Here is a 25399-nt window from a genome sequence, read left to right on the forward strand (position 1 = left end):
AGAGGGTCAGTACTGAGGGAGTGCCGCACTGTCAGACGGTCAGTACTGAGGGAGTGCTGCACTGTCAGAGGGTCAGTACTGAGGGAGTGCTGCACTGTCAGAGGGTCAGTACTGAGGGAGTGCCGCACTGTCAGAGGGTCAGTACTGAGGGAGTGCTGCACTGTCAGAGGGTCGGTACTGAGGGAGTGCTGCACTGTCAGACGGTCAGTACTGGGGGAGTGCCGCACTGTCAGACGGTCAGTACTGAGGGAGTGCCGCACTGTCAGACGGTCAGTACTGAGGGAGTGCTGCACTGTCAGACGGTCAGTACTGAGGGAGTGCCGCACTGTCAGAGGGTCAGTACTGAGGGAGTGCCGCACTGTCAGAGGGTCGGTACTGAGGGAGTGCTGCACTGTCAGACGGTCAGTACTGAGGGAGTGCCGCACTGTCAGAGGGTCAGTACTGAGGGAGTGCCGCACTGTCAGAGGGTCAGTACTGAGGGAGTGCTGCACTGTCAGAGGGTCGGTACTGAGGGAGTGCTGCACTGTCAGACGGTCAGTACTGGGGGAGTGCCGCACTGTCAGACGGTCAGTACTGAGGGAGTGCCGTACTGTCAGACGGTCAGTACTGAGGGAGTGCCGCACTGTCAGAGGGTCAGTACTGAGGGAGTGTTGCACTGTCAGACGGTCAGTACTGAGGGAGTGCTGCACTGTCAGACGGTCAGTACTGAGGGAGTGCCGCACTGTCAGACGGTCAGTACTGAGGGAGTGCTGCACTGTCAGAGGGTCAGTTCTGAGGGAGAGCTGCACTGTCAGTGGGTCGGTGCTGAGGGAGTGCTGAGTTTTATTTGGTTGTCTGTGCCTTTGTTTGATTGCACCTCATCCATTTTTTATTGGACATGAATTTCTTTGGAGTATTCAGAGTTAGTGAGAGATGTTCTAAAAATACTTTTTCTCCCTCCTTGTACCTGAAATGATGCGTGCCTTCGATTTGACCAAATCCACTGCCTGGAACCACACAGATTCCTGTCTGCTCCAGCAACTGCAAGCAGAAGAACATATCGGGAGCCTGTCCTGCTTCCTGTTGGAAAGAATTAGCATGAATTAGAGGCAGTGTTCGGATAGCCTGGTGTGGAAGCTCTCAGCCTGATCTCATAATCCAGGGGCCAAATGGGCCTCCTCCTGTTCCTGTGTACCACCAAGGGGCTGAATGGGCCTCCTCCTGTTCCTGTGTACCACCAAGGGGCTGAATGGGCCTCCTCCTGTTCCTGTGTACCACCAAGGGGCTGAATGGGCCTCCTCCTGTTCCTGTGGAACAGGCTCGAGGGGCTGAATGGGCCTCCTCCTGTTCCTGTGTAACACCGAGGGGCCGAATGGGCCTCCTCCTGTTCCTGTGTAACACCGAGTGGCTGAATGGGCCTCTTCCTGTTCCTGTGTAACACCGAGGGGCTGAATGGGCCTCCTCCTGTTCCTGTGTAACAGGCTCGAGGGGCTGAATGGGCCTCCTCCTGTTCGTGTGTAACAGGTTCGAGGGACTGAATGGGCCTCCTCCTGTTCCTGTGTTCCAGGCTCGAGGGGCTGAATGGGCCTCCTTCTGTTCCTGTGTTCCAGGCTCAAGGGACTGAATGGGCCTCCTCCTGTTCCTGTGTAACAGGCTCAAGGGGCTGAATGGGCCTCCTCCTGTTCGTGTGTAACAGGCTCGAGGGACTGAATGGGCCTCCTCCTGTTCGTGTGTAACAGGCTCGAGGGGCTGAATGGGCCTCCTCCTGTTCCTGTGTTCCAGGCTCGAGGGGCTGAATGGGCTTCCTCCTGTTCGTGTGTAACAGGCTCGAGGGGCTGAATGGGCCTCCTCCTGTTCCTGCGTAACAGGCTCGAGGGGCTGAATGGGCCTCCTCCTGTTCCTGTGTTCCAGGCTCGAGGGGCTGAATGGGCCTCCTCCTGTTCCTGTGTTCCAGGCTCGAGGGGCTGAATGGGCCTCCTCCTGTTCGTGTGTAACAGGCTCGAGGGACTGAATGGGCCTCCTCCTGTTCCTGTGTAACAGGCTCAAGGGGCTGAATGGGACTCCTCCTGTTCCTGTGTAACAGGCTCGAGGGGCTGAATGGGCCTCCTCCTGTTCCTGTGTAACAGACTCGAAGAGGGGATGAATGGGCCTCCTCCTGTTCCTGTGTAACAGACTCGAAGAGGGGATGAATGGGCCTCCTCCTGTTCCTGTGTAACAGACTCGAGGAGGGGCTGAATGGGGCTCCTCCTGTACAGGTTCGAGGGGCTGAATGGGACTCCTCCTGTTCCTGTGTAACAGGCTCGAGGAGGGGGCTGAATGGGCCTCCTCCTGTTCCTGTGTAACAGGCACGAGGGGCTGAATGGGCCTCCTCCTGTTCCTGTGTAACAGGCGCGAGGAGGGGGCTGAATGGGCCTCCTCCTGTTCCTGTGTAACAGGTTCGAGGGGCTGAATGGGCCTCCTCCTGTTCCTGTGAAACAGGTTCGAGGGGCTGAATGGGCCTCCTCCTGTTCCTAAGTAACAGGTTCGCGGGGCTGAATGGGCCTCCTCCTGTTCCTGTGTGACAGGCTCGAGGGGCTGAATGGGCCTCCTCCTGTTCCTGTGTAACATGTTCGAGGGGCTGAATGGGCCTCCTCCTGTTCCTGTGTGACAGGCTCGAGGGGCTGAATGGGCCTCCTCCTGTTCCTGTGTGACAGGCTAGCGGGGCTGAATGGGCCACCTCCTGTTCCTGTGTAACAGGCTCGAGGGGCTGAATGGGCCTCATCCTGTTCCTGTGTAACAGGTTCGAGGGGCTGAATGGGCCTCCTCTTGTTCCTGTGTAACAGGCTCGAGGAGGGGGCTGAATGGGCCTCCTTCTGTTCCCGTGTGACTGGCTCGAGGGGCTGAATGGGCCTCCTCCTGTTCCTGTGTAACAGACTCGAAGAGGGGATGAATGGGCCTCCTCCTGTTCCTGTGTAACAGACTCGAGGAGGGGCTGAATGGGGCTCCTCCTGTACAGGTTCGAGTGGCTGAATGGGACTCCTCCTGTTCCTGTGTAACAGGCTCGAGGAGGGGGCTGAATGGGCCTCCTCCTGTTCCTGTGTAACAGGATCGAGGGGCTGAATGGGCCTCCTCCTGTTCCTGTGTAACAGGCGCGAGGAGGGGGCTGAATGGGCCTCCTCCTGTTCCTGTGTAACAGGCTGGAGAGGGGCTGAATGGGCCTCCTCCTGTTCCTGTGTAACAGGTTCGAGGGGCTGAATGGGCCTCCTCCTGTTCCTGTGAAACAGGTTCGAGGGGCTGAATGGGCCTCCTCCTGTTCCTGTGTAACAGGTTCGCGGGGCTGAATGGGCCTCCTCCTGTTCCTGTGTGACAGGCTCGAGGGGCTGAATGGGCCTCCTCCTGTTCCTGTGTAACATGTTCGAGGGGCTGAATGGGCTTCCTCCTGTTCCTGTGTGACAGGCTCGAGGGGCTGAATGGGCCTCCTCCTGTTCCTGTGTGATAGGCTCGAGGGGCTGAATGGGCCACCTCCTGTTCCTGTGTAACAGGCTCGAGGGGCTGAATGGGCCTCCTCCTGTTCCTGTGTAACAGGCTCGAGGGGCTGAATGGGCCACCTCCTGTTCCTGTGTAACAGGCTCGAGGGGCTGAATGGGCCTCCTCCTGTTCCCGTGTAACAGGCTCGAGGGGCTGAATGGGCCTCCTCCTGTTCCTGTGTAACAGGCTCGAGGGGCTGAATGGGCCTCCTCCTGTTCCCGTGTAACAGGCTCGAGGGGCTGAATGGGCCTCCTCCTGTTCCTGTGTAACAGTCTCGAGGGGCTGAATGGGCCTCCTCCTGTTCCTGTGTAACAGGCTCGAGAGGCTGAATGGGCCTCCTCCTGTTCCTGTGTAACAGGCTCGAGGGGCTGAATGGGCCTCCTCCTGTTCCTGTGTAACAGGCGCGAGGGCCTGGCTTGTAAAGCAGAACAAGACCAGCAGCGGGGGTTCGAATCCCGTACCAGCCTCCCCAAACAGGTGCCGGAATGTGGCGACTAGGAGCTTTTCACAGTAACTTCATTGAGCCTACTTGTGACAATAAGCGATTATTATTATTATTATTATCTTTGTCCCAATTCAAATCTCAGAAATGGTGTTAAAGATACAAGAATGCAGCAGCTTGCTTTTTAATTTATTTTACTCTGTGTGTGTGGATCTTACTGGCCAGGCCAACATTTAGCGTTAATCCAGAGGAGACTAACATCAGTAATGGGTGGGTTGTCACAGACGTCACAAATTCACAGTGCTGAAGGAGGCCATTCGGCCCATCGCGTCTGCACCGGCCCTTGGAAAGAGCTCCCTACTTTAGCCCCATGCCTCCACCCTATCCCCGTAACCCAGTAACCCCACCGAACCTTTCTGGTCACTAAGGGCAATTTATCATGGCCAATCCACCTAACCTGCACATCTTTGGACTGTGGGAGGAAACCGGAGCACCCGGAGGAAACCCACGTAGACACGGGGAGGATGTGCAGGCTCCGCACAGACAGTGACCCAAGCCGGAATCGAACCTGGGACCCTGGCGCGGTGAAGCAACAGTGCTAACCACCGTGCTGCTGCATTGTCTGATGAGGAAAGGTTGGGTTTGTATCGTCTGGATTTAGGAGAGTGAGAGCGACTTGATCGAAACCTTTGCGATGCTGAGGGGTGTTGACAGGGTGGGTGTGGAGAGGGTTTTTCCTCTTGTGGGAGAATCTAGAAGGAGGGGGGTCACTGTTTAAAAAGGAGGGGGTCACCTGGTTAAAATGGAAATGAGGAGAAGTATTTTCTCTCCGAGGGGGGTGACTCTCTTCCTCAAAGGGCGGTGGATTCAGAATCTTTGAGTATTGTTAAGGCCGAGCGAGATAGATTCTTGATGAACGAGGGGCTGAAAGGTTATCGGGGGGTCAGCAGGAATGTGGGGTTGACGTTACAATCAGATCAGCCAATGACCTCATTGAATGGAGGGGCAGCCTGGAGGGGCCGAGTGGCCTGCTCCTGATCCTAATTAGTATGTTCGTAGGTGATTTCCCCTTGAGAAGGTGGGGGTGAGCTGCCTTCTTGAACCGCTGCAGTCTCTGAGGTGTAGGTACACCCACCGTGCTGTTAGGGAGGGAGTTCCAGGGCCCCAGCAACAGGGAAGGAACGGCCGATATATTTCCCAGTCAGGGTGGTGAGTGACTTGGATGAGAACCTCCAGGTGGTGGGATTCCCAGGTATCTGCTGCTCTTGTCCTTCTAGATGGTAGTGGCCGTGGGTTTGGAAGGAGCTGCCTGAGGAACCTTGGTGAGTTGCTGCAGTGCATCTTGTAGATGGGACACACGGCTGCCGCTGTTTGTCGGTGGTGGAGGGTTTGAATGTTTGTGGAAAGGGGAGCAATCAAGCGGGGCTGCTTTGTCCTGGATGGTGTCGAGCTTCTCGAGTGTTGTTGGAGCTGCGCTCATCCAGGCAAGTGGAGAGTTTTCCATCACACTCCTGACTTGTGCCTTGTCGATGGTGGACAGGCTCTGGGGGATCAGGAGGTGAGTTACTCGCTGTAGGATTCCCAGCCTCTGACCTGCCCTGGTAGCCACAGTATTAATGTGCCTGGGTCCAGTTCAGTTTCTGATCAATGGTCACCCCCAGGGTGTTGATTGTGGGGGATTCAGCGATGGTAATGCCGTTGAATGTCACGGGGCGGTGGTTAGATTCTCTCTTATCGGAGATGGTCACTGCCTGGCACTTGTGTGGCGCGAATGTAACTTGTCAGCCCGAGCCTGGATATTGTTCAGGTCCTGCTGTGGCTTGCTGGGGTTGTGATGATGGGAACACTTTCAGAATATTGGTACCCAGATATTGGGACAGGTTAAGAATTAGAAGCCTGAGGGTATCGTGTGATTGGCTGCTGTGGTTTGAAAAAGGATTTTGTTTAGCTTTGAGGGAATAGCAGGTGAAATGAAATGAAATGAAAATCGCTTATTGTCACAAGTAGACTTCAAATGAAGTTACTGTGAAAAACCCCTAGTCACCACATTTTCCGGCGCCTGTTTGGGGAGGCTGTTATGGGACAATTGACAAGGGAATGCGTTTTTATTCTAGGCTAATGGACTGTGGTTTGACTGGGGAGGTGAGTTGAGGTCTCGGATATAGGTTCAGAGGGGGTAGATTTAGATCTGAGATGAGGAGGAACTACTCACAGAGTGTGGATATTGTGTGGAACGCCCTGCCCCATAGTGCATTGGAATCGGAATCATTAAATGGTTTCAAGGAGGTAAATATATTTTTGATTAAAAATGGGTTAAAGACCCGGAAGGGATCAGCCATGACCTGATTGAATGTCGGAGCAGGCTTGAAGGGCTGAATTGCCTCCTTCTGCTCCCAATTCCGGTGTTCCTACATCCCGATCTTCCAGACTGAGTCCACAATTCTCTCCCAGCAGGATGGCAAAAAAAAAGAGTAATACTATTTAAAGCAGAGCAGTCTTGCCTGAAGACAAGGAAGAGACTGAAACAACCCAGGTGAAGTGCTATCTGAAGACATTCAGCCAGAGTCTGAAAGTATTCTAACTGGGCCCAAATCTGTCTGCAAAGGGAGTATTACTCTGTACCCTGCTAACGTTAAACTGGATTAAGAGCTGTGTGTGTCTTTTCTTGTTGTTTAATGAGGAATTGACTTTGATTGTTCAGGGGTAATTCTAAGCTGTCCTTTTTGGGTGTGAGGTTAAAGAGTTTAATATTTTATTCATAATAAAGTATTGCTTTAAAATTCCAAGCCCTATTTTTTTTTTCATGCATTCGCTCATTCCTTCCGCACAGTCTAACAAAATAAACTAAAATATTGGGGATTTGGTCCAGTGTCCGAGCCACTGCTGGGTCTGGTCTGGGATTGCAACAGGGTTCAAAGGTTAAGGTTCACCTTGCTGTTACTAAAGCTTTGGTAGATCCGTGGGTTTTACCTGAGCTGCCTCGATGGCCTTGGGAGGGAGGTCAATCCTGGGGAACGAGTACATGGCTCCTTGCACAGGGTTACAGCGGAACCCGGGGATGTTACAGAAAATGTCCTCAATCAGACGCGCTCTTTCGGCCAAACTGTCCAGCACAGCGTTCTTCTCCTGGAGACAGCACAGAGAGGCAAATTGAAAATCTTCAATACATTGGCTTCACTTACTGAGATCCCTCCATCACAGAGTCGAGATACAAATGGCAACAAGGAAGCTCAGATATAGATACAGATTAAAAATACCTGTAACACTGTCCCCACCAAACACTCCCAGGACAGGTACAGCACGGGGTTAGATACAGAGTAAAGCTCCCTCTACACTGTCCCCATCAAACACACCCAGGACAGGTACAGCACGGGGTTAGATACAGAGTAAAGCTCCCACTACACTGTCCCCATCAAACACTCCCAGGACAGGTACAGCACGGGGTTAGATACTGAGTAAAGCTCCCACTACACTGTCCTCATCAAACACTCCCAGGACAGGTACAGCACGGGGTTAGATACAGAGTAAAGCTCCCTCTACACTGTCCCCATCAAACACTCCCAGGACAGGTACAGCACGGGGTTAGATACAGAGTAAAGCTCCCTCTACACTGTCCCCATCAAACACTCCCAGGACAGGTACAGCACGGGGTTAGATACTGAGTAAAGCTCCCACTACACTGTCCTCATCAAAAACTCCCAGGACAGGTACAGCACGGGGTTAGATACAGAGTAAAGCTCCCTCTACACTGTCCCCATCAAACACTCCCAGGACAGGTACAGCACGGGGTTAGATACAGAGTAAAGCTCCATCTACACTGTCCCCATCAAACACTCCCAGGACAGGTAGAGCACGGGGTTAGATACAAAGTAAAGCTCCCTCTCCACTGTCCACATCAAACACTCCCAGGACAGGTACAGCACGGGGTTAGATACAGAGTAAAGTTCCCTCTACACTGTCCCCATCAAACACTCCCAGGACAGGTACTGCACGGGGTTAGATAGAGAGTAAAACTCCCTCTACACTGTCCCTATCCAACACTCCCAGGACAGGTACAGCACGGGGTTAGATACAGAGTAAAGCTCCTTCTACACTGACCCCATCAAACACTCCCAGGACAAGTACAGCACGGGGTTAGATACAGAGTAAAGCTCCTTCTACACTGACCCCATCAAACACTCCCAGGACAGGTACAGCACGGGGTTAGATACTGAGTAAAGCTCCCACTACACTGTCCCCATCAAACACTCCCAGGACAGGTAAAGCACGGGGTTAGATACAGAGTAAAGCTCCTTCTACACTGACCCCATCAAACACTCCCAGGATAGGTACAGCAAGGGGTTACAGAGTAAAACTCCCACTACACTGTCCCCAGCAAAAACTCCCAGGACAGGTACAGCACGGGGTTAGATACAGAGTAAAGCTCCTTCCACACTGTCCGCAGCAAACACTCCCAGGACAGGTACAGCACGGGGTTAGATACAGAGTAAAGCTCCCTCTACACTGTCCCCATCAAACACTCCCAGGACAGGTACAGCACGGTGTTAGATACAGAGTAAAGCTCCCTCTACACTGTCCCCAGCAAAAACTCCCAGGACAGGTACAGCACGGGGTTAGATACAGAGTAAAGCTCCCTCTAAACTGTCCCCAGCAAACACTCCCAGGACAGGTACAGCACGGGGTTAGATACAGAGTAAAGCTCCCTCTACACTGTCCCCATCAAACACTCCCAGGACAGGTACAGCACAGGGTTAGATACAGAGTAAAGCTCCCTCTACACTGTCGCCATCAAACACTCCCAGGACAGGTGCAGCACGTGGTTAGATACATAGTAAAGCTCCCTCCACACTGTCCCCATCAAACACTCCAAGGACAGGTATAGCACGGGTTAGATACAGAGTAAAGCTCCCTCCACACTGTCCCCATCAATCACTCCCAGGACAGGTACAGCACGGGTTAGATACAGAGTAAATCTCCCTCTACACTGTCCCCATCAAATACCCCCAGGACAGGTACAGCACGGGGTTAGATACAGAGTAAAGCTCCCTCTACACTGTACCCATCAAGCACTCCCAGGACAGATACAGCACGGGGTTAGATAGAGAGTAAAGCTCCCTCTACATTGTCCCCATCAAACACTCCTAGGACAGGTACAGCACGGGGTTAGATAGAGAGTAAAGCTCCCTCTACATTGTCCCCATCAAACACTCCCAGGACAGGTACAGCACGGGGTTAGATCCAGAGTAAAGCTCCTTCTACACTGTCCTCATTAAACACTCCCAGGACAGGTACAGCACGGGGTTTGATACAGAGTATAGTTCCCTCTACACTGTCCCCATCAAACACTCCCAGGACAGGAACAGCATGCGATTAGATACAGAGTAGAGCTCCCTCTACACTGTCCCCATCAAACACTCCCAGGACAGGTACAGCACGGGGTTAGACCAGAGTAAAGCTCCCTCTACACTGTCCTCATTAAACACTCCCAGGACAGGTACAGCACGGGGTTAGATACAGAGTAAAGCTCCCTCTACACTGTCCCCATCAAACACTCCGAGGACAGGTACAGCACGGGGTTAGATACAGAGTAAAGCTCCCTCTACACTGTCCCCATCAAACACTCCCAGGACAGGTACAGCACGGGGTTGGATACAGAGTAAAGCTCCCTCTACACTGTCCCCATCAAACACTCCCAGGACAGGTACAGCACGGGGTTAGATACAGAGTAAAGCTCCCTCAACACTGTCCCCATCAAACACTCCCAGGACAGGTGCAGCACGGGGTTAGATACTGAGTAAAGATCCCTCTACACTGTCCCTATCCAACACTCCCAGGACAGGTACAGCACGGGGTTAGATACAGAGTAAAGCTCCTTCTACACTGACCCCATCAAACACTCCCAGGGCAGGTACAGCACGGTGTTAGATACAGAGTAAAGCTCCTTCTACACTGACCCCATCAAACACTCCCAGGACAAGTAGAGCACGGGGTTAGATACAGAGTAAAGCTCCTTCTACACTGACCCGACCAAACACTCCCAGGACAGGTACAGCACGGGGTTAGATACTGAGTAAAGCTCCCACTCCACTGTCCCCATCAAACACTCCCAGGACAGGTACAGCACGGGGTTAGATACAGAGTAAAGCTCCTTCTACACTGACCCCATCAAACACTCCCAGGATAGGTACAGCAAGGGGTTACAGAGTAAAACTCCCTCGACACTGTCCCCAGCAAACACTCCCAGGACAGGTACAGCACGGGGTTAGATACAGAGTAAAGCTCCCTCTACACTGTGCCCATCAAACACTCCCAGGAGAGGTACAGCACGGGGTTAGATACAGAGTAAAGCTCCCTCAACACTGTCCCCATCAATCACTCCCAGGACAGGTACAGCACGGGGTTAGATACAGAGTGAAGTTCCCTCTACACTGTCCGCATCAAACACTCCCAGGACAGGTACAGCACGGGGTTAGATACAGAGCAAAGCTCCCTCAACACTGTCCCCATCAAACACTCCCAGGGCAGGTACAGCACGTGGTTAGATACTGAGTAAAGCTCCCTCTACACTGTCCCTATCCAACACTCCCAGGACAGGTACGGCACGGGGTTAGATACAGAGTAAAGCTCCTTCTTCACTGACCCCATCAAACACTCCCAGGACAAGTACAGCACGGGGTTAGATACTGAGTAAAGCTCCTTCTACACTGACCCCATCAAACACTCACAGGACAGGTACAGCACGGGGTTAGATACTGAGTAAAGCTCCCACTACACTGTCCCCATCAAACACTCCCAGGACAGGAACAGCACGGGGTTAGATACAGAGTAAAGCTCCTTCTACACTGACCCCATCAAACACTCCCAGGACAGGTACAGCACGGTGTTAGATATAGAGTAAAGCTCCTTCTACACTGACCCCATCAAACACTCCTAGGACAAGTACAGCACGGGGTTAGATACTGAGTAAAGCTCCTTCTACACTGACCCCATCAAACACTCCCAGGACAGGTACAGCATGGGGTTAGATACTGAGTAAAGCTCCCACTACACTGTCCCCATCAAACACTCCCAGGACAGGAACAGCACGGGGTTAGATACAGAGTAAAGCTCCTTCTACACTGACCCCATCAAACACTCCCAGGATAGGTACAGGAAGGGGTTACAGGGTAAAACTCCCTCTACACTGTCCCCAGCAAACACTCCCCGGACAGGTACAGCACGGGGTTAGATACAGAGTAAAGCTCCCTCTACACTGTCCCCATCAAACACTCCCAGGACAGGTACAGCACGGGGTTAGATACAGAGTAAAGCTCCTTCTACACTGACCCCATCAAACACTCCCAGGGCAGGTACAGCACGGTGTTAGATACAGAGTAAAGCTCCTTCTACACTGACCCCATCAAACACTCCCAGGACAAGTAGAGCACGGGGTTAGATACAGAGTAAAGCTCCTTCTACACTGACCCGACCAAACACTCCCAGGACAGGTACAGCACGGGGTTAGATACTGAGTAAAGCTCCCACTCCACTGTCCCCATCAAACACTCCCAGGACAGGTACAGCACGGGGTTAGATACAGAGTAAAGCTCCTTCTACACTGACCCCATCAAACACTCCCAGGATAGGTACAGCAAGGGGTTACAGAGTAAAACTCCCTCGACACTGTCCCCAGCAAACACTCCCAGGACAGGTACAGCACGGGGTTAGATACAGAGTAAAGCTCCCTCTACACTGTGCCCATCAAACACTCCCAGGAGAGGTACAGCACGGGGTTAGATACAGAGTAAAGCTCCTTCTACACTGACCCCATCAAACACTCCCAGGACAGGTACAGCACGGGGTTAGATACTGAGTAAAGCTCCCTCTACACTGTCCATATCCAACACTCCCAGGACAGGTACAGCACGGGGTTAGATACAGAGTAAAGCTCCCTCAACACTGTCCCCATCAATCACTCCCAGGACAGGTACAGCACGGGGTTAGATACAGAGTGAAGTTCCCTCTACTCTGTCCGCATCAAACACTCCCAGGACAGGTACAGCACGGGGTTAGATACAGAGCAAAGCTCCCTCAACACTGTCCCCATCAAACACTCCCAGGGCAGGTACAGCACGGGGTTAGATACTGAGTAAAGCTCCCTCTACACTGTCCCTATCCAACACTCCCAGGACAGGTACAGCACGGGGTTAGATACAGAGTAAAGCTCCTTCTTCACTGACCCCATCAAACACTCCCAGGACAGGTACAGCATGGGGTTAGATACTGAGTAAAGCTCCTTCTACACTGACCCCATCAAACACTCCCAGGACAAGTACAGCACGGGGTTAGATACTGAGTAAAGCTCCTTCTACACTGACCCCATCAAACACTCCCAGGACAAGTACAGCACGGGGTTAGATACTGAGTAAAGCTCCTTCTACACTGACCCCATCAAACACTCCCAGGACAGGTACAGCACGGGGTTAGATACTGAGTAAAGCTCCCACTACACTGTCCCCATCAAACACTCCCAGGACAGGAACAGCACGGGGTTAGATACAGAGTAAAGCTCCTTCTACACTGACCCCATCAAACACTCCCAGGATAGGTACAGGAAGGGGTTACAGGGTAAAACTCCCTCTACACTGTCCCCAGCAAACACTCCCAGGACAGGTACAGCACGGGGTTAGATACAGAGTAAAGCTCCCTCTACACTGTCCCCATCAAACACTCCCAGGAGAGGTACAGCACGGGGTTAGATACAGAGTAAAGCTCCTTCTACACTGACCCCATCAAACACTCCCAGGACAGGTACAGCACGGGGTTAGATACAAAGTAAAGCTCCCTCTCCACTGTCCACATCAAATACTCCCAGGACAGGTACAGCACGGGGTTAGATCGAGAGTAAAGCTCCCTCTACACTTTCCCTATCCAACACTCCCAGGACAGGTACAGCACTGGGTTAGATACAGAGTAAAGCTCCTTCTACACTGACCCCTTCAAACACTCCCAGGACAGGTACAGCACGGTGTTAGATACAGAGTAAAGCTCCTTCTACACTGACCCCATCAAACACTCCCAGGACAAGTACAGCACGGGGTTAGATACAGAGTAAAGCTCCTTCTACACTGACCCCATCAAACACTCCCAGGACAGGTACAGCACGGGGTTAGATACTGAGTAAAGCTCCCACTACACTGTCCCCATCAAACACTCCCAGGACAGGTACAACACGGGGTTAGATACAGAGTAAAGCTCCTTCTACACTGACCCCATCAAACACTCCCAGGACAGGTACAGCACGGGGTTAGATACTGAGTAAAGCTCCCACTGCACTGTCCCCATCAAACACTCCCAGGACAGGAACAGCACGGGGTTAGATACAGAGTAAAGCTCCTTCTACACTGACCCCATCAAACACTCCCAGGATAGGTACAGGAAGGGATTACAGGGTAAAACTCCCTCTACACTGTCCCCAGCAAACACTCCCAGGATAGGTACAGCAAGGGGTTAGATACAGAGTAAAGCTCCTTCCACACTGTCCCCAGCAAACACTCCCAGGACAGGTACAGCACGGGGTTAGATACAGAGTAAAGCTCCCTCTACACTGTCCCCATCAAACACTCCCAGGAGAGGTACAGCACGGGGTTAGATACAGAGTAAAGCTCCTTCTACACTGACCCCATCAAACACTCCCAGGACAGGTACAGCACGGGGTTAGATACTGAGTAAAGCTCCCTCTACACTGTCCCTATCCAACACTCCCAGGACAGGTACAGCACGGGGTTAGATACAGAGTAAAGCTCCTTCTACACTGACCCCATCAAACACTCCCAGGACAGGTACAGCACGGTGTTAGGTACAGAGTAAAGCTCCTTCTACACTGACTCCATCAAACACTCCCAGGACAGGTACAGCACGGTGTTAGATACAGAGTAAAGCTCCTTCTACACTGACCCCATCAAACACTCCCAGGACAGGTACAGCACGGGGTTAGATACAGAGTAAAGCTCCCTCTACACTGTCCCCATCAAACACTCCCAGGACAGGTACAGCACAGGGTTAGATACAGAGTAAAGCTCACTTTACACTGTCCCCATCAAACACTCCCAGGACAGGTACAGCACAGGGTTAGATACAGAGTAAAGCTCCCTCTACACTGTCCCCATCAAACACTCCCAGGACAGGTGAAGCACGTGGTTAGATACATAGTAAAGCTCCCTCCACACTGTCCCCATCAAACACTCCCAGGACAGGTATAGCACGGGTTAGATACAGAGTAAAGCTCCCTCTACACTGTCCCCATCAATCACTCCCAGGACAGGTACAGCACGGGTTAGATACAGAGTAAAGCTCCCTCTACACTGTCCCCATCAAACACTCCCAGACCAGGAACAGCACGGGATTAGATATAGAGTAAAGCTCCCTTTACACTGTCCCCATCAAACACTCCCAGGACAGGTACAGCACGGGGTTAGATACAGAGTAAAGTTCCCTCTACACTGTCCCCATCAAACACTCCCAGGACAGGTACTGCACGGGGTTAGATAGAGAGTAAAGCTCCCTCTACACTGTCCCTATCCAACACTCCCAGGACAGGTACAGCACGGGGTTAGATACAGAGTAAAGCTCCTTCTACACTGACCCCATCAAACACTCCCAGGACAAGTACAGCACGGGGTTAGATACAGAGTAAAGCTCCTTCTACACTGACCCCATCAAACACTCCCAGGACAGGTACAGCACGGGGTTAGATACTGAGTAAAGCTCCCACTACACTGTCCCCATCAAACACTCCCAGGACAGGTAAAGCACGGGGTTAGATACAGAGTAAAGCTCCTTCTACACTGACCCCATCAAACACTCCCAGGATAGGTACAGCAAGGGGTTACAGAGTAAAACTCCCACTACACTGTCCCCAGCAAAAACTCCCAGGACAGGTACAGCACGGGGTTAGATACAGAGTAAAGCTCCTTCCACACTGTCCGCAGCAAACACTCCCAGGACAGGTACAGCACGGGGTTAGATACAGAGTAAAGCTCCCTCTACACTGTCCCCATCAAACACTCCCAGGACAGGTACAGCACGGTGTTAGATACAGAGTAAAGCTCCCTCTACACTGTCCCCAGCAAAAACTCCCAGGACAGGTACAGCACGGGGTTAGATACAGAGTAAAGCTCCCTCTAAACTGTCCCCAGCAAACACTCCCAGGACAGGTACAGCACGGGGTTAGATACAGAGTAAAGCTCCCTCTACACTGTCCCCATCAAACACTCCCAGGACAGGTACAGCACAGGGTTAGATACAGAGTAAAGCTCCCTCTACACTGTCGCCATCAAACACTCCCAGGACAGGTGCAGCACGTGGTTAGATACATAGTAAAGCTCCCTCCACACTGTCCCCATCAAACACTCCAAGGACAGGTATAGCACGGGTTAGATACAGAGTAAAGCTCCCTCCACACTGTCCCCATCAATCACTCCCAGGACAGGTACAGCACGGGTTAGATACAGAGTAAATCTCCCTCTACACTGTCCCCATCAAATACCCCCAGGACAGGTACAGCACGGGGTTAGATACAGAGTAAAGCTCCCTCTACACTGTACCCATCAAGCACTCCCAGGACAGATACAGCACGGGGTTAGATAGAGAGTAAAGCTCCCTCTACATTGTCCCCATCAAACACTCCTAGGACAGGTACAGCACGGGGTTAGATAGAGAGTAAAGCTCCCTCTACATTGTCCCCATCAAACACTCCCAGGACAGGTACAGCACGGGGTTAGATCCAGAGTAAAGCTCCTTCTACACTGTCCTCATTAAACACTCCCAGGACAGGTACAGCACGGGGTTTGATACAGAGTATAGTTCCCTCTACACTGTCCCCATCAAACACTCCCAGGACAGGAACAGCATGCGATTAGATACAGAGTAGAGCTCCCTCTACACTGTCCCCATCAAACACTCCCAGGACAGGTACAGCACGGGGTTAGACCAGAGTAAAGCTCCCTCTACACTGTCCTCATTAAACACTCCCAGGACAGGTACAGCACGGGGTTAGATACAGAGTAAAGCTCCCTCTACACTGTCCCCATCAAACACTCCGAGGACAGGTACAGCACGGGGTTAGATACAGAGTAAAGCTCCCTCTACACTGTCCCCATCAAACACTCCCAGGACAGGTACAGCACGGGGTTGGATACAGAGTAAAGCTCCCTCTACACTGTCCCCATCAAACACTCCCAGGACAGGTACAGCACGGGGTTAGATACAGAGTAAAGCTCCCTCAACACTGTCCCCATCAAACACTCCCAGGACAGGTGCAGCACGGGGTTAGATACTGAGTAAAGATCCCTCTACACTGTCCCTATCCAACACTCCCAGGACAGGTACAGCACGGGGTTAGATACAGAGTAAAGCTCCTTCTACACTGACCCCATCAAACACTCCCAGGGCAGGTACAGCACGGTGTTAGATACAGAGTAAAGCTCCTTCTACACTGACCCCATCAAACACTCCCAGGACAAGTAGAGCACGGGGTTAGATACAGAGTAAAGCTCCTTCTACACTGACCCGACCAAACACTCCCAGGACAGGTACAGCACGGGGTTAGATACTGAGTAAAGCTCCCACTCCACTGTCCCCATCAAACACTCCCAGGACAGGTACAGCACGGGGTTAGATACAGAGTAAAGCTCCTTCTACACTGACCCCATCAAACACTCCCAGGATAGGTACAGCAAGGGGTTACAGAGTAAAACTCCCTCGACACTGTCCCCAGCAAACACTCCCAGGACAGGTACAGCACGGGGTTAGATACAGAGTAAAGCTCCCTCTACACTGTGCCCATCAAACACTCCCAGGAGAGGTACAGCACGGGGTTAGATACAGAGTAAAGCTCCCTCAACACTGTCCCCATCAATCACTCCCAGGACAGGTACAGCACGGGGTTAGATACAGAGTGAAGTTCCCTCTACACTGTCCGCATCAAACACTCCCAGGACAGGTACAGCACGGGGTTAGATACAGAGCAAAGCTCCCTCAACACTGTCCCCATCAAACACTCCCAGGGCAGGTACAGCACGTGGTTAGATACTGAGTAAAGCTCCCTCTACACTGTCCCTATCCAACACTCCCAGGACAGGTACGGCACGGGGTTAGATACAGAGTAAAGCTCCTTCTTCACTGACCCCATCAAACACTCCCAGGACAAGTACAGCACGGGGTTAGATACTGAGTAAAGCTCCTTCTACACTGACCCCATCAAACACTCACAGGACAGGTACAGCACGGGGTTAGATACTGAGTAAAGCTCCCACTACACTGTCCCCATCAAACACTCCCAGGACAGGAACAGCACGGGGTTAGATACAGAGTAAAGCTCCTTCTACACTGACCCCATCAAACACTCCCAGGACAGGTACAGCACGGTGTTAGATATAGAGTAAAGCTCCTTCTACACTGACCCCATCAAACACTCCTAGGACAAGTACAGCACGGGGTTAGATACTGAGTAAAGCTCCTTCTACACTGACCCCATCAAACACTCCCAGGACAGGTACAGCATGGGGTTAGATACTGAGTAAAGCTCCCACTACACTGTCCCCATCAAACACTCCCAGGACAGGAACAGCACGGGGTTAGATACAGAGTAAAGCTCCTTCTACACTGACCCCATCAAACACTCCCAGGATAGGTACAGGAAGGGGTTACAGGGTAAAACTCCCTCTACACTGTCCCCAGCAAACACTCCCCGGACAGGTACAGCACGGGGTTAGATACAGAGTAAAGCTCCCTCTACACTGTCCCCATCAAACACTCCCAGGACAGGTACAGCACGGGGTTAGATACAGAGTAAAGCTCCTTCTACACTGACCCCATCAAACACTCCCAGGGCAGGTACAGCACGGTGTTAGATACAGAGTAAAGCTCCTTCTACACTGACCCCATCAAACACTCCCAGGACAAGTAGAGCACGGGGTTAGATACAGAGTAAAGCTCCTTCTACACTGACCCGACCAAACACTCCCAGGACAGGTACAGCACGGGGTTAGATACTGAGTAAAGCTCCCACTCCACTGTCCCCATCAAACACTCCCAGGACAGGTACAGCACGGGGTTAGATACAGAGTAAAGCTCCTTCTACACTGACCCCATCAAACACTCCCAGGATAGGTACAGCAAGGGGTTACAGAGTAAAACTCCCTCGACACTGTCCCCAGCAAACACTCCCAGGACAGGTACAGCACGGGGTTAGATACAGAGTAAAGCTCCCTCTACACTGTGCCCATCAAACACTCCCAGGAGAGGTACAGCACGGGGTTAGATACAGAGTAAAGCTCCTTCTACACTGACCCCATCAAACACTCCCAGGACAGGTACAGCACGGGGTTAGATACTGAGTAAAGCTCCCTCTACACTGTCCATATCCAACACTCCCAGGACAGGTACAGCACGGGGTTAGATACAGAGTAAAGCTCCCTCAACACTGTCCCCATCAATCACTCCCAGGACAGGTACAGCACGGGGTTAGATACAGAGTGAAGTTCCCTCTACTCTGTCCGCATCAAACACTCCCAGGACAGGTACAGCACGGGGTTAGATACAGAGCAAAGCTCCCTCAACACTGTCCCCATCAAACACTCCCAGGGCAGGTACAGCACGGGGTTAGATACTGAGTAAAGCTCCCTCTACACTGTCCCTATCCAACACTCCCAGGACAGGTACAGCACGGGGTTAGATACAGAGTAAAGCTCCTTCTTCACTGACCCCATCAAACACTCCCAGGACAGGTACAGCATGGGGTTAGATACTGAGTAAAGCTCCTTCTACACTGACCCCATCAAACACTCCCAGGACAAGTACAGCACGGGGTTAGATACTGAGTAAAGCTCCTTCTACACTGACCCCATCAAACACTCCCAGGACAAGTACAGCACGGGGTTAGATACTGAGTAAAGCTCCTTCTACACTGACCCCATCAAACACTCCCAGGACAGGTACAGCACGGGGTTAGATACTGAGTAAAGCTCCCACTACACTGTCCCCATCAAACACTCCCAGGACAGGAACAGCACGGGGTTAGATACAGAGTAAAGCTCCTTCTACACTGACCCCATCAAACACTCCCAGGATAGGTACAGGAAGGGGTTACAGGGTAAAACTCCCTCTACACTGTCCCCAGCAAACACTCCCAGGACAGGTACAGCACGGGGTTAGATACAGAGTAAAGCTCCCTCTACACTGTCCCCATCAAACACTCCCAGGAGAGGTACAGCACGGGGTTAGATACAGAGTAAAGCTCCTTCTACACTGACCCCATCAAACACTCCCAGGACAGGTACAGCACGGGGTTAGATACAAAGTAAAGCTCCCTCTCCACTGTCCACATCAAATACTCCCAGGACAGGTACAGCACGGGGTTAGATCGAGAGTAAAGCTCCCTCTACACTTTCCCTATCCAACACTCCCAGGACAGGTACAGCACTGGGTTAGATACAGAGTAAAGCTCCTTCTACACTGACCCCTTCAAACACTCCCAGGACAGGTACAGCACGGTGTTAGATACAGAGTAAAGCTCCTTCTACACTGACCCCATCAAACACTCCCAGGACAAGTACAGCACGGGGTTAGATACAGAGTAAAGCTCCTTCTACACTGACCCCATCAAACACTCCCAGGACAGGTACAGCACGGGGTTAGATACTGAGTAAAGCTCCCACTACACTGTCCCCATCAAACACTCCCAGGACAGGTACAACACGGGGTTAGATACAGAGTAAAGCTCCTTCTACACTGACCCCATCAAACACTCCCAGGACAGGTACAGCACGGGGTTAGATACTGAGTAAAGCTCCCACTGCACTGTCCCCATCAAACACTCCCAGGACAGGAACAGCACGGGGTTAGATACAGAGTAAAGCTCCTTCTACACTGACCCCATCAAACACTCCCAGGATAGGTACAGGAAGGGATTACAGGGTAAAACTCCCTCTACACTGTCCCCAGCAAACACTCCCAGGATAGGTACAGCAAGGGGTTAGATACAGAGTAAAGCTCCTTCCACACTGTCCCCAGCAAACACTCCCAGGACAGGTACAGCACGGGGTTAGATACAGAGTAAAGCTCCCTCTACACTGTCCCCATCAAACACTCCCAGGAGAGGTACAGCACGGGGTTAGATACAGAGTAAAGCTCCTTCTACACTGACCCCATCAAACACTCCCAGGACAGGTACAGCACGGGGTTAGATACTGAGTAAAGCTCCCTCTACACTGTCCCTATCCAACACTCCCAGGACAGGTACAGCACGGGGTTAGATACAGAGTAAAGCTCCTTCTACACTGACCCCATCAAACACTCCCAGGACAGGTACAGCACGGTGTTAGGTACAGAGTAAAGCTCCTTCTACACTGACTCCATCAAACACTCCCAGGACAGGTACAGCACGGTGTTAGATACAGAGTAAAGCTCCTTCTACACTGACCCCATCAAACACTCCCAGGACAGGTACAGCACGGGGTTAGATACAGAGTAAAGCTCCCTCTACACTGTCCCCATCAAACACTCCCAGGACAGGTACAGCACAGGGTTAGATACAGAGTAAAGCTCACTTTACACTGTCCCCATCAAACACTCCCAGGACAGGTACAGCACAGGGTTAGATACAGAGTAAAGCTCCCTCTACACTGTCCCCATCAAACACTCCCAGGACAGGTGAAGCACGTGGTTAGATACATAGTAAAGCTCCCTCCACACTGTCCCCATCAAACACTCCCAGGACAGGTATAGCACGGGTTAGATACAGAGTAAAGCTCCCTCTACACTGTCCCCATCAATCACTCCCAGGACAGGTACAGCACGGGTTAGATACAGAGTAAAGCTCCCTCTACACTGTCCCCATCAAACACTCCCAGACCAGGAACAGCACGGGATTAGATATAGAGTAAAGCTCCCTTTACACTGTCCCCATCAAACACTCCGAGGACAGGTACAGCACGGGGTTAGATAGAGAGTAAAGCTCCCTCTACATTGTCCCCATCAAACACTCCCAGGACAGGTACAGCACGGGGTTAGATACAGAGTAAAGCTCCCTCTACACTGTCCCCATCAAACACTCCCAGGACAGGTACAGCACGGGGTTAGATCCAGAGTAAAGCTCCTTCTACACTGTCCTCATTAAACACTCCCAGGACAGGTACAGCACGGGGTTTGAAACAGAGTATAGTTCCCTCTACACTGTCCCCATCAAACACTCCCAGGACAGGAACAGCATGCGATTAGTTACAGAGTAGAGCTCCCTCTACACTGTCCCCATCAAACACTCCCAGGACAGGTACAGCACGGGGTTAGATACAGAGTAAAGCTCCCTCTACATTGTCCCCATCAAACACTCCCAGGACAGGTACAGCACGGGGTTAGATCCAGAGTAAAGCTCCCTCTACACTGTCCTCATTAAACCCTCCCAGGACAGGTACAGCACGGGGTTAGATACAGAGTAAAGCTCCCTCTACACTGTCCCCATCAAAAACTCCGAGGACAGGTACAGCACGGGGTTAGATAGAGAGGAAAGCTCCCTCTACACTGTCCCCATCAAACACTCCCAGGACAGGTACAGCACGGGGTTAGATACAGAGTAAAGCTCCCTCTACACTGTCCCCATCAAACACTCCCAGGACAGGTACAGCACGGGGTTAGATACAGAGTAAAGCTCCCTCTACACTGTCCCCATCAAACACTCCCATGACAGGTACAGCACGGGGTTAGATACAGATTAAAGCTCCCTCAACACTGTCCCCATCAAACACTCCCAGGACAGGTGCAGCACGGGGTTAGATACTGAGTAAAGCTCCCTCCACACTATCCCTATCCAACACTCCCAGGACAGGTACAGCACGGGGTTAGATACAGAGTAAAGCTCCTTCTACACTGACCCCATCAAACACTCCCAGGGCAGGTACAGCACGGTGTTAGATACAGAGTAAAGCTCCTTCTACACTGACCCCATCAAACACTCCCAGGACAGGTACAGCACGGGGTTAGATACTGAGTAAAGCTCCCACTACACTGTCCCCATCAAACACTCCCAGGACAGGTAAAGCACGGGGTTAGATACAGAGTAAAGTTCCCTCTACACTGTCCCCATCAAACACTCCCAGGACAGGTACTGCACGGGGTTAGATAGAGAGTAAAGCTCCCTCTACACTGTCCCTATCCAACACTCCCAGGACAGGTACAGCACGGGGTTAGATACAGAGTAAAGCTCCTTCTACACTGACCCCTTCAAACACTCCCAGGACAGGTACAGCACGGTGTTAGATACAGAGTAAAGCTCCTTCTACACTGACCCCATCAAACACTCCCAGGACAAGTACAGAACGGGGTTAGATACAGAGTAAAGCTCCTTCTACACTGACCCCATCAAACACGCCCAGGACAGGTACAGCACGGGGTTAGATACTGAGTAAAGCTCCCACTACACTGTCCCCATCAAACACTCCCAGGAGAGGTACAGCACGGGGTTAGATACAGAGTAAAGCTCCTTCTACACTGACCCCATCAAACACTACCAGGACAGGTACAGCACGGGGTTAGATACTGAGTAAAGCTCCGTCTACACTGTCCCTATCCAATACTCCCAGGACAGGTACAGCACGGGGTTAGATACAGAGTAAAGCTCCTTCTACACTGACCCCATCAAACACTCCCAGGACAGGTACAGCACGGTGTTAGGTACAGAGTAAAGCTCCTTCTACACTGACTCCATCAAACACTCCCAGGACAGGTACAGCACGGTGTTAGATACAGAGTAAAGCTCCTTCTACACTGACCCCATCAAACACTCCCAGGATAGGTACAGCAAGGGGTTACAGAGTAAAACTCCCTCTACACTGTCCCCATCAAACACTCCCAGGACAGGTACAGCACGGTGTTAGATACAGAGTAAATCTCCCTCTACACTGTCCCCAGCAAAAACTCCCAGGACAGGTACAGCACGGGTTAGATACAGAGTAAAGCTCCCTCTACACTGTCCCCATCAATCACTCCCAGGACAGGTACAGCACGGGGTTAGATACAGAGTAAAGCTACTTCTACACTGTCCCCATCAAACACTCCCAGACCAGGAACAGCACGGGATTAGATATAGAGTAAAGCTCCCTTTACACTGTCCCCATCAAACACTCCGAGGACAGGTACAGCACGGGGTTAGATAGAGAGTAAAGCTCCCTCTACATTGTCCCCATCAAACACTCCCAGGACAGGTACAGCACGGGGTTAGATACAGAGTAAAGCTCCCTCTACACTGTCCCCATCAAACACTCCCAGGACAGGTACAGCACGGGGTTAGATCCAGAGTAAAGCTCCTTCTACACTGTCCTCATTAAACACTCCCAGGACAGGTACAGCACGGGGTTTGAAACAGAGTATAGTTCCCTCTACACTGTCCCCATCAAACACTCCCAGGACAGGAACAGCATGCGATTAGTTACAGAGTAGAGCTCCCTCTACACTGTCCCCATCAAACACTCCCAGGACAGGTACAGCACGGGGTTAGATACAGAGTAAAGCTCCCTCTACATTGTCCCCATCAAACACTCCCAGGACAGGTACAGCACGGGGTTAGATCCAGAGTAAAGCTCCCTCTACACTGTCCTCATTAAACACTCCCAGGACAGGTACAGCACGGGGTTAGATACAGAGTAAAGCTCCCTCTACACTGTCCCCATCAAACACTCCGAGGACAGGTACAGCACGGGGTTAGATACAGAGGAAAGCTCCCTCTACACTGTCCCCATCAAACACTCCCAGGACAGGTACAGCACGGGGTTAGATACAGAGTAAAGCTCCCTCTACACTGTCCCCATCAAACACTCCCAGGACAGGTACAGCACGGGGTTAGATACAGAGTAAAGCTCCCTCTACACTGTCCCCATCAAACACTCCCATGACAGGTACAGCACGGGGTTAGATACAGAATAAAGCTCCCTCAACACTGTCCCCATCAAACACTCCCAGGACAGGTGCAGCACGGGGTTAGATACTGAGTAAAGCTCCCTCTACACTATCCCTATCCAACACTCCCAGGACAGGTACAGCACGGGGTTAGATACAGAGTAAAGCTCCTTCTACACTGACCCCATCAAACACTCCCAGGGCAGGTACAGCACGGTGTTAGATACAGAGTAAAGCTCCTTCTACACTGACCCCATCAAACACTCCCAGGACAGGTACAGCACGGGGTTAGATACTGAGTAAAGCTCCTTCTACACTGACCCCTTCAAACACTCCCAGGACAGGTACAGCACGGTGTTAGATACAGAGTAAAGCTCCTTCTACACTGACCCCATCAAACACTCCCAGGACAAGTACAGAACGGGGTTAGATACAGAGTAAAGCTCCTTCTACACTGACCCCATCAAACACTCCCAGGACAGGTACAGCACGGGGTTAGATACTGAGTAAAGCTCCCACTACACTGTCCCCATCAAACACTCCCAGGACAGGTACAGCACGGGGTTAGATACAGAGTAAAGCTCCTTCTACACTGACCCCATCAAACACTCCCAGGATAGGTACAGCAAGGGGTTACAGAGTAAAACTCCCACTACACTGTCCCCAGCAAAAACTCCCAGGACAGGTACAGCACGGGGTTAGATACAGAGTAAAGCTCCTTCCACACTGTCCCCAGCAAACACTCCCAGGACAGGTACAGCACGGGGTTAGATACAGAGTAAAGCTCCCTCTACACTGTCCCCATCAAACACTCCCAGGAGAGGTACAGCACGGGGTTAGATACAGAGTAAAGCTCCTTCTACACTGACCCCATCAAACACTCCCAGGACAGGTACAGCACGGGGTTAGATACTGAGTAAAGCTCCCTCTACACTGTCCCTATCCAACACTCCCAGGACAGGTACACCACGGGGTTAGATACAGAGTAAAGCTCCTTCTACACTCACCCCATCAAACACTCCCAGGACAGTTACAGCACGGTGTTAGATACAGAGTAAAGCTCCTTCTACACTGACCCCATCAAACACTCCCAGGACAGGTACAGCACGGTGTTAGATACAGAGTAAAGCTCCTTCTACACTGACCCCATCAAACACTCCCAGGATAGGTACAGCAAGGGGTTACAGAGTAAAACTCCCTCTACACTGTCCCCATCAAACACTCCCAGGACAGGTACAGCACGGTGTTAGATACAGAGTAAAGCTCCCTCTACACTGTCCCCAGCAAAAACTCCCAGGACAGGTACAGCACGGGGTTAGATACAGAGTAAAGCTCCCTCTACACTGTCCCCAGCAAACACTCCCAGGACAGGTACAGCACGGGGTTAGATACAGAGTAAAGCTCCCTCTACACTGTCTCCATCAAACATTCCCAGGACAGGTACAGCACAGGGTTAGATACAGAGTAAAGCTCACTTTACACTGTCCCCATCAAACACTCCCAGGACAGGTACAGCACAGGGTTAGATACAGAGTAAAGCTC

General features: G+C 51.8%; 1 protein-coding gene across 5 annotated transcripts in view; it reads right to left on the reverse strand.

Annotated features, from left to right (window-relative positions):
• LOC140424668 (alanine aminotransferase 2-like) overlaps positions 1–25399 on the reverse strand; it is a 195852-nt gene that overhangs the window by 12869 nt on the left and 157584 nt on the right. For all 5 annotated transcript variants that reach the window (XM_072507929.1, XM_072507928.1, XM_072507930.1 and 2 more), the window contains 2 exons: positions 6899–7054; positions 947–1059 (listed from right to left, as the gene is read on the reverse strand). In XM_072507929.1, the coding sequence (XP_072364030.1) occupies positions 947–1059; positions 6899–7054 (269 nt within the window). The remainder of the gene's footprint in view (positions 1–946; positions 1060–6898; positions 7055–25399) is intronic.

This window comes from Scyliorhinus torazame, chromosome 6 (assembly GCF_047496885.1).
Source record: "Scyliorhinus torazame isolate Kashiwa2021f chromosome 6, sScyTor2.1, whole genome shotgun sequence".
Lineage (NCBI taxonomy): Eukaryota > Metazoa > Chordata > Chondrichthyes > Carcharhiniformes > Scyliorhinidae > Scyliorhinus > Scyliorhinus torazame.